Source organism: Gambusia affinis, linkage group LG11, assembly GCF_019740435.1.
Source record: "Gambusia affinis linkage group LG11, SWU_Gaff_1.0, whole genome shotgun sequence".
Lineage (NCBI taxonomy): Eukaryota > Metazoa > Chordata > Actinopteri > Cyprinodontiformes > Poeciliidae > Gambusia > Gambusia affinis.
This window is the reverse complement of record NC_057878.1, coordinates 3,257,574-3,266,661: the sequence shown is the minus strand read 5'-3', so window position 1 is coordinate 3,266,661 and position 9,088 is coordinate 3,257,574. Positions and strand designations below refer to the sequence as shown.

Genomic DNA, 9,088 nt, shown 5'->3' with positions numbered 1-9,088 from the left:
TTGAGAAATCCCTGAATCTCCATGGCAACCATTCAGCTGTGCAAAACACCTCCATGGACTAAGCTCCGCCTTCGAGGACGAGGCTCCTCCTCTGAGCTGCAGTTTCAAAGCTTCCACCTCACAGAGCTCGACTCCCAGTCAGCTCCTTCAGACTAACCAGCAGCAATTAGCAAATACCTGGTGGAACTGAACATCCGCTGAGCTCATTGTAGGAGCTACTTCTCAGTGCAACGCTGGTAAAAACACTCAGAAAGAGCAGGAGTTTCTTAAAGAGACAGAAGCCCACATCCAGAACATTTAGAACAACTGAAGGTAACATAGATATTTGACAGTGCTATAAAATGACACTGTCTGCCTGGTAAACTCAATACTGCCTCTTTAAGTTTCTCTGTCACTTTTCAGACATACTTGCACAATGATCACAAACAGCAACATGGCTTTATGAAATTCTTTGTACATTACTTTTACATGTTATATAATCTTAAATTAACAACCGTGTACAATTAAAGAATCAGCATTAGCAAGAACTATCATTCTAAGAGTTAAGACACACTACTGAACTGGTAAAACATCCCAACATGTTTGCAGAGTGTCTCTTTCCCCTCAAGCCGTCACACTGTCACAGAGGAATCAATATGGACCGATCGATCAGCTGCTTTATTGATCCCATCTGCTCCAGACAGTGATGCGTGAATGTTAAACATGATAAGCAGGGACAGAGTGAGCACGTGGCTCTCGTCTGTGCAGACTTTTCCTGTTAGCATGTGAGCGATAGTTACCCCACAGTGACTGGAGTGTGTGTGTGTTAGAGTGTGTGTGTTTGGAGAATGAAAGCAGATCTGAGATTCCTTGCAGGACTGAGAGTGTGGAAGGCGTCACGCGGTCCAGCAGCCAGGAAGGAAGAGGCTGCTGCTTGTTGATGCTGTACCACACACACACACACACACACCCACACACATACAGAGGAAGAGAATGGGGATTTATGATGTCATCATCGGTGTGTTTGTGTCATGTCAGACTCATTCTGAAGGAAACCACGGCGACAGCAGCAGAGCAGTTTGGACGTCTGTAAGAGAGACGGCCTGAGGACACGCTGTGAAAAGTCTGTTGAGTCTGTTAGCGGAGTCAGGCGCTGGACAGCATGGTGGACGTGAAGATCTGCTGCAGAATCTGGGGGATCTGCTTGGTGTCCATGGCAACAAAGGATCTCCCCGCTGGAAGGGTCTTCTGCAGTCTGAAACAAAGACAAGAAGTGTTTGGAGATTTGTTTTTTTTTTCTTTCCTGAAGACGAACACAGAGCAAAGCTTGTTTGGAGTGTGTGGGTGTGTGTGTGTTTGTGTGTGTGTGTGACATTTCCATTAGCAAACTACAGTCTGTGTCCCTCAAACACAGAAACTTAGCAACAAAACAACACGATGAGTAAATCTGGGAATAGATTCGTCCATCCAGGCAACGATCTACACTGAAAAAATAAATCCTACCAAGTATTTTTTTGTTTAGTTTCTGGTTGAAATATATATTTTTAAATAAGACAAAACTAACTAAGTAACATATAGGAGCTTGTCTTAGTAACAATAACTCCTTAATAGTGATGAAAAAGTCCTGATTCAACTAGCATACAATTCAACAAATGGCAGTTCAATATTACTTAAAATAAGACAATTTTCTCATAATAATAACAATAATAAAAATGTAAACAAAACAAAAAAACTACTAAAAAGGAAACACTTTATTTGAAGGGGTGTGCATAACACTGACATGATATAGTCATAAAGGTGACATAACCCCTGTCATGAACATGAAAGAGTCATTTTAATGTTTATGAATGTTGTCATGAAGTGTCATTCTGTAAATTATGACACATCAGTCCCAGAAGACAGGAAGCAGCTCTTACATTCACACCTCTGGTCAGTCTAGAGCTGTTGGTTAACCTAGCATTCATATTTCTGGACTGTGGGAGGAAACTGAAGCTCCATAAAATCCCAGGCAGGCAGAAGGAGAATAGAAACTACACTGATGTCAATCACTTCCATCAGAGAGTAAAAAAAAAACCCGAATCACCCTGAACACCTGCTGGGACGTGAACTACAGACACGTGGCAAACCAAAACCCATCAAGACTGGAGAGTGAGGGTGTGCTCCATTCAACCCTCACCTTTCGGCCTGATCGCCAAGGGATCCGATGAAGATGGCGAAGGCGTTGACCTGCGGGTCGGAGGTCAAGACCTGGGCGAAGCGCTCCGGCCGGATTCCATAGCGTTCCAGGTTGGCGTCGCTGAGCACCACCACGAAGTGCTCGTCCGCCTCCTCCCTCGCCAGCTCCTTGATGCTGGCCTGGGTGGCCTCCAGGGTGTAGTCGCCGCTCATGCAGAACTGGGCGTGGGCGTGCATGGTCTGAGCACGGGCAAGGAAATACTAGCTCAGAAAACATTCATCAGCCGTGGAACGGTCAGCATGGCTGCTATCTAACAGATCAGACCTCATTTTAAAGCAATAAAAGTCATTTTAGAAAGACTTAATCAGTTGTTTGGTTGAAACGTTCTATAACTCTCCTCAAACTTGCTCACAAAATTCAATTTAGAGAGTCTGATGTATTTGTTGTTAGCCCTCTTCTTACTGTGATAGTCTCAAACAAATACATAGAAATTTCTGTGGAAAATCTGCAAAAACCTGATTGATGTAATTTAGCAATAAGGACATAGAAACTGATTTGATTTGATTGGGAAGATAATATTTCACCACACAACTCTTATTTTAAAAGTTTTATTTACATGTTCCTCTGGAGCCTAGGGGGTCAAATAAAATGCTATGCCAGACTGGATTTGGATCCCGAGCATTGAGTTTGACGTGTGGTGTACTGTGTGGCAGCTTGGTTTTACACATGAAACATGTCGGATCATACCACAATGCTCCAGAACATTTTTTGGGATCTTAACCTTGCTTTAGAAGGAAGAAATCCTTTAGATGGACCCATTTAGCTGCTGCTAGATTGGCAACTTCTTCAAATAAATCACTCTGACTGCCGACACCGGCAGCTCACAGGTACTTCACACAGCTGAACTGATTTAGAGTGTGTACCTTGAGGACTTTCAGTCTCTGCTTGTCGTTCTTTGGCATTTTGTCTGCTGGGACCAGTTCGATGTCGTAGCCGTCGCCCGAGTGGCCCACTATGTCGTACTGAGTGGAGAAAACAGGGACTATAAGGAAACTCTCTAAAATGGATGACATCGTGAAAACCTCGTCACGACACATTCTCAAATAGTTCCCGTAAGTCATGTGTGATGCTGCAGAAACATGACTTTGTAGCTTTGGAAGAGTCAGGCTGAAACCAACCAGAGCATCTCAACGCAGTCAGGAGAGACTGTACCTTTCACAAGCTGTGTTTCCGTTACAAACGTATGCAAAACTTTATCAATCTTCCGCTAATGTTGAAAAATTCTAATTTCGCAATTGTTTTCGTTAAATAAGAAACACAATTAGAATCACGCATAAATACGTTTGTTTGCGTAATAATTCATTAAAAAACGTCATCCTCCTACAACTTCCTGTCGTCTTCTCTGTTGTTTCCGCCAGCGGTAACATCCGGTTGTTGATCACATGGCTCGTGTGATGCAAAAAAAAAACGTGTCCATTGAAATTTTTTCAAAGAGTACAGGTTTTTCAAAATTAACAGGTTTCCATTAAGCTAATTTATTTTCGGAATTCCAATTTGCACGATGTTATGGTCAATGGAAATGAGGTCAATGACGATCAGCATGCAACTCCGGGGCTCTTGCAGCTATTCCAGTGCCCAGGTCTGACATAGATGCACCAGTTCTGTTGGAGCCAGTGGTGATCCTGTTGTTCGAAGCACCTGGCTCTCTATCAGTTCTGTAGAGAGCCACATTTTAACCAAAATGGTTAAAATGGTATTAGCCAAAAATGCTTAATGCCATTTTCGGTATTAAGAATCTTTTACAGAGCATTTCTATGGTTGTTCTATTTCTGGTTTGTGAACAGACATGAATTTAAAAATGCAAAGTGACAAACAATCACAGCTAATGGTGCACCACTGCTACCCTGAACCACTACTGGCAGAATTTCCACCTCAGACAGTAGGTGACACGAGACGTGGGTGTGACTGTACTCCATCAAATGCAAGGAGTGTTATGCAAAAAGCACAGTCACACAGCCGTCTGATGTGACACGCTAAGAGGGCTGGGGGGGGGAGGGTGATCAGTTTTAGGCTGGGTTGAATGTCACTAGGGGCCAAGAAGTCTGCCTCCTGCTGCTCTCTTTTGCAGACGCATCTCTGCATGTCTCCTCTCTGTCCTGTCTGTCGTCTCCTTCTCTTCAACAACTCTTCCTTCTAGGCTACAACAGGCTTGACACGGACAGAGAGACGAGTGCTTCCAGCAGTGATGCAGACAGTCTGGGGTAGCTGGATGAGCACAGACACATTACAGTGCTTTCAGATGTCTTATTTGTCAGTGAGGTCTTTTTCTGGTTTTCAGTGGGGAACATTTCTCTTCACCAGATCCTGTTTGTTGCGATGGACCTCAAGGGTCCAACTTCGGTCCTATTTTGTCTGGATCGTACATGCGTCCTTTGGGATGTTTAGAAAGTACAATATTTCCTGTTTCAAATGGGACTGTATCAAAAGCAAGACCCAAACCCCACATCCAAGACATGACAGGATTTGATTTTTGGTTTAAAGGCACCAAAAATTCATTTTTTGATTTCTCGACATATGTGGCAAGATAGCAAGCAGCAGATGCATTTCCTATATAAATGTGCACAAATCTTTGTCGATGCTCTGCTAACACAACTTCACAATTGCGGCATTTCCATTAAATAAAAAAAATGAAATTAAAATCACATTTTCACATTAAAAATCATCACAGTGGTGGATGTAAGCAGTTATATGAAACATATTCATAATTCTGCTCATCAGAGGAGACGTCGGCATCTGATTTAGGCGTTGGAGCGACAAGCCCCGCCTTCTTGGGAGTGGCTACATATGCTGCGTTTTGGGGAAGTTGTAGTCTTCCATATTACAGAAGACAAAAACAAACCATCATCCTCCTACCACTTCCTGTCGTCTTCGATAGCAGTAACATCCAGCTGTTGATCACATGCCTGGTGTGATGTAAAAAAAGCGTCACGAAAAACTGCAGAGAAACTTGAAGACACTACATCCTATAAGGAATGTAACACCGTTTTGTTTGACATTTCACACTCCTCCTTGCTCAGTGTCGTCACCTTGAACTTGTGCTCGTAGCTCTCCAGGGCCTCCATCACCATACACACGGCCTCCATGGAGCGCTCCAGCCGACCGTCCACCCCGTTGAAGCGGTACATGCTGCCCGACACGTCGGCCAGAACCCGCAGACGCTTTGGCTTTTGCTGAGGACTGCCCAGCTGGAGGGACGGAGAAGGTCCAAAAACAATCAGAGCCAACAGAACCACCCGATGGAGCTTAAATAATCCACTGGGCTGGCTGCTGCTGATTTTGGAGCGGCTTTTCCTAAAATACCTGCCGACACGAGGCCAGAGATCTAAAACCTGGAGTAATTATTATAATGCAGGCGTTTTGGTTCAGGCCAAAAATATGCAGTTACACACAAGAGTAGACTACAACCTGATGGTAGGAAAGCAGGGTGCAGGAAAAAACTCCCACACACACACAAGGCTAAACATAGCACTTAAAGGTTAAGGGTTGAAATTATGTGTGTGATGAAAACAAAGATAGTTAAAGTGTAAAAATATCTGCAGCTACAAACACACAATAGCATGCATGCACACGCGCACTCACACACACACACACACACACCTCTGGGTCCAGCTCTCCCCTGCGCTTATAGATGGTTTTCTCTCCGGTTAGACCGTCGATGATCTTAGCATCATCCAGTTCTCCCATAGCCTGGTTCTTCAGCCACTGCCGCTCCTTGCCTTTAGCCTGAAACACACACGCGCACACACACACCAAGCGCTCGTTAGTACTGACAAAATAAAATCAGAACAAACAACATTGCCACATGTTAGAAAAGAGAACCAAAGGACAGCTAACGGCTACAAAGGGCTACAACTCTTTTAGAAGAGTCACAGTAAAAGAAAAATTATGTTTTTCTATTTGAAAATAAAATTGAAAGTCATGTATCCTTTCACTTCCATCTTATTTATGGTTTTTTGTTTGTTTGTTTGTTTGTTTTAACCCTACAGGGGATCGCTCGCATCTTTTCTTTAGGGGAGAGCTCAGCCTCCAAGTTCCTAGAAATGTTGATTTTACATATTAGAGCAGATAATTTACAAGGTACAACTAATTATATCAGGAAAAAAAAAACAGCACCTGATGTTTTCAGTTGATAAAAATATTGCTGTTAGCATATTTAGCATTTCAGCTAGCAGAATTGTACGTTCAGCCTCCTGTTGTGCTGTATTTTTTCTGTTGCAGTTTTACTCCAACCAGTGGGCAAGTTGAATGAAGCTCAGTAACATCAACTGTTAATGCTTCGTCATTGGGAAGAGTTCTCCATTTGTCCAGCAACAAAGAACGAGGGCAGAGAACAGTTGATGGTTCTGAATACACAGAAATTCGTCCCTCAGGTAAACGGAAACAACCCTCCATCATTTATTGGACCAGTTGCAGTAAGCAGTAATTCAGATTTGCATCTATTTTGCGTGGGAGTCCTTAAATCGCTCCTGAGGTGCGGCGCAACAACACATGACTTCATGGCGTCTTGTCTGCTGGTTTCGGGGGAATCGTCATCATTTTCGCAGTGAGGAGAGTAAACTGAAGGGACACGAAGAAACAACGAGCAGCATTCAGCAGCTGTCAACACCTGGATGGAAAAAGATGAACTCACGCTCACAAACACCCACAACGACATCCTAACACAACTCCACACCTGGACCGGAGAATAATAGAGCAAACCTCGAGGCCTCTGCTCTGTAATCACTGCAGCAGGATTTTCCCCTCGTCATATGAACACACACACACACACACACACACACACACACACACACACACACACACACACACACACACACACACAGAGGAGAAGCTCAGCCTACTACGCCAAAACAAAAGGAGGAAAGTTCAACCCAAAACAATGAAACTGAGACTCTAACCCTGATTTTTTTCTGGCTATCTTTCCCTTCGCTCACGTCAGCAGGACAAAAGAAAGCGTTCGTGTTCACACCACAACATTCTGACCCATTTGCAGATTAAACAATGGTCATCTCCCAGCTGTAGTTTGAAGGCTTTTTGAACTTTGTTGTTGGCTTTGAACGAGACTTTGACTGGACAGAAAGGCCGGATCAAAGTCATCAGTGTTCTTCAAAGAATAATCAGGCTTGTTGCTGATAAACGGCTGCAGGAAAAGAGATTAGAGTCCAGAGACTGAAAGCGGTGGGCTGCCCAACAGAGCGACTCACGTGCGCGATAAACAGCAAAGTGTTAGACGGGCAGTGGGACGCTGACCTGTAAGCTGTCCAGGATGATCCGCAGGGACTGAACCTGCCTCCTCACTGCGCTGGAGAAGCGCTGGTAGGTGGAGGCGTCGTATTCACTCATATTGATCTCCTTCAATCTGAGACAGAGACAGGAGAGACGCAGCTCTGTTAGCATAGCCTGGAGGAATTGCTGGCATTGTTGCCTTGTAGCAAGAAGGTCCTGGGTTCGAATCCCGGGCAGGTGTGGGTTTTCTGCCTGACTCAGATCAAAAGACAATTATTCATGATAGGGCAGTAATGATTAATCAAATTAATTGTGATGAATCCATTACTGAATTAAACTGCAAAAATAAAATTTTACCAAGTATTTTTGTCTAGTTTGTGGTTGCAAATATCTCAATACACTTGAAATAAGACAAAACTGACATAGAAGAACCTTACAGCTGACAAAAAGTTTGTTTTAACTAATTAATTCCTTAATATTGATTAAAAAAAGTACTAGCTCCATTGTCAGATTATTTTATTTACGAAATGGGAATAATCTCTTATTCTAAGTGAATTTATCTGCCGGTAATGAAAATAATCATCTGCATAAAGGAATTATTGACTTTAAACCAACTGTTATTCCTTGCTGAAAAGTTACTTCTAAGTTTGTTTTTCATTTTTCAAATGTACTGAGATACTTGCACTACAAACTGGATCAAAAACTCTTGGCAATATTTTGTATTTTTTTTGCAGAGCGTCTATTAATTTAGCAATGATTAATCGTTAACTGGAGTACACAGGCTCATAAAAAAAAGACAATCTGTTGAACAATAAAGCATATTAAGAGCAGTTATATATATAAGTACATCTAAAATCTCTGTCTGTTAATATATTAACCCCATTAATTAATCGATCCCATTTAATTCCAGGTTTTTAATGATTTGAAATATTTAAAAAGATAAAGTTTAAAGGTAACCATAAGCGTGCAAACACATTTTCACATCAGTGCAGCTCCAGATCGTCTTAGAGAGCAAAGACAATAAGTGGATATGAAAAAAGGTGTCTGTGGTTGCCATGGCAGAAAGGTTAAAGGTTAAAATGTGGAGCATATGTTTGTGATCTGTTCAAAAAGCCCCACCTGTAAAGACCCAGGTGGTCCCTGCAGCCATCAGTCGGGTATCAGCTAACCGTACACACACCTCGCTAATGTAAAGGTGCTACCACCATGCTCCAGCAGCGTGAAGTGTGTGTGTGTGTGTGTGTGTGTGTGTGTGAGATGAAACGACGGCGGGACGTGGGTGAAATCTCTCCCAGGTGTTTGAAACGTTTGGCGGCAGCCAGACCGTAACCACCCTGGCGATGTGGAGGCTTGATTTATTTTAATTTTTTTTGACTTTTTTTTATTTTCAAAACGCCGGCAGGGTTTGGATGAAGGGTGGAGTCCCTCTGGCTTAATATGTCACAGCTTGTAACGGATCTGTGTGTGAATGTGTAGACTGTGCTGGCATCAGCCATGCAATCAAAGGAGGTCACACACACACACACGCACACGCACACACACACGCACTCCCTCAGAAGAACACACCTGTAGAGATAACCTGAACGTTTATCCTCCACAACATCAATGGCAGCTGAGTTGGAGCTTCGATGGTTAATTCAGGCTGGTGGT

General features: G+C 43.1%; 1 protein-coding gene across 2 annotated transcripts in view; it reads right to left on the bottom strand.

Annotated features, from left to right (window-relative positions):
• Positions 1-419: 419 nt before the first annotated feature.
• vwa8 (von Willebrand factor A domain containing 8) overlaps positions 420-9,088 on the bottom strand; it is a 67,423-nt gene continuing 58,754 nt past the window's right edge. For both annotated transcript variants that reach the window (XM_044132156.1, XM_044132157.1), the window contains exons 40-45: positions 7,463-7,571; positions 5,813-5,938; positions 5,242-5,400; positions 3,079-3,177; positions 2,156-2,394; positions 420-1,234 (exon numbers count right to left, since the gene is read on the bottom strand). In XM_044132156.1, the coding sequence (XP_043988091.1) occupies positions 1,126-1,234; positions 2,156-2,394; positions 3,079-3,177; positions 5,242-5,400; positions 5,813-5,938; positions 7,463-7,571 (841 nt within the window). In that variant the 3' untranslated portion in view covers positions 420-1,125. The remainder of the gene's footprint in view (positions 1,235-2,155; positions 2,395-3,078; positions 3,178-5,241; positions 5,401-5,812; positions 5,939-7,462; positions 7,572-9,088) is intronic.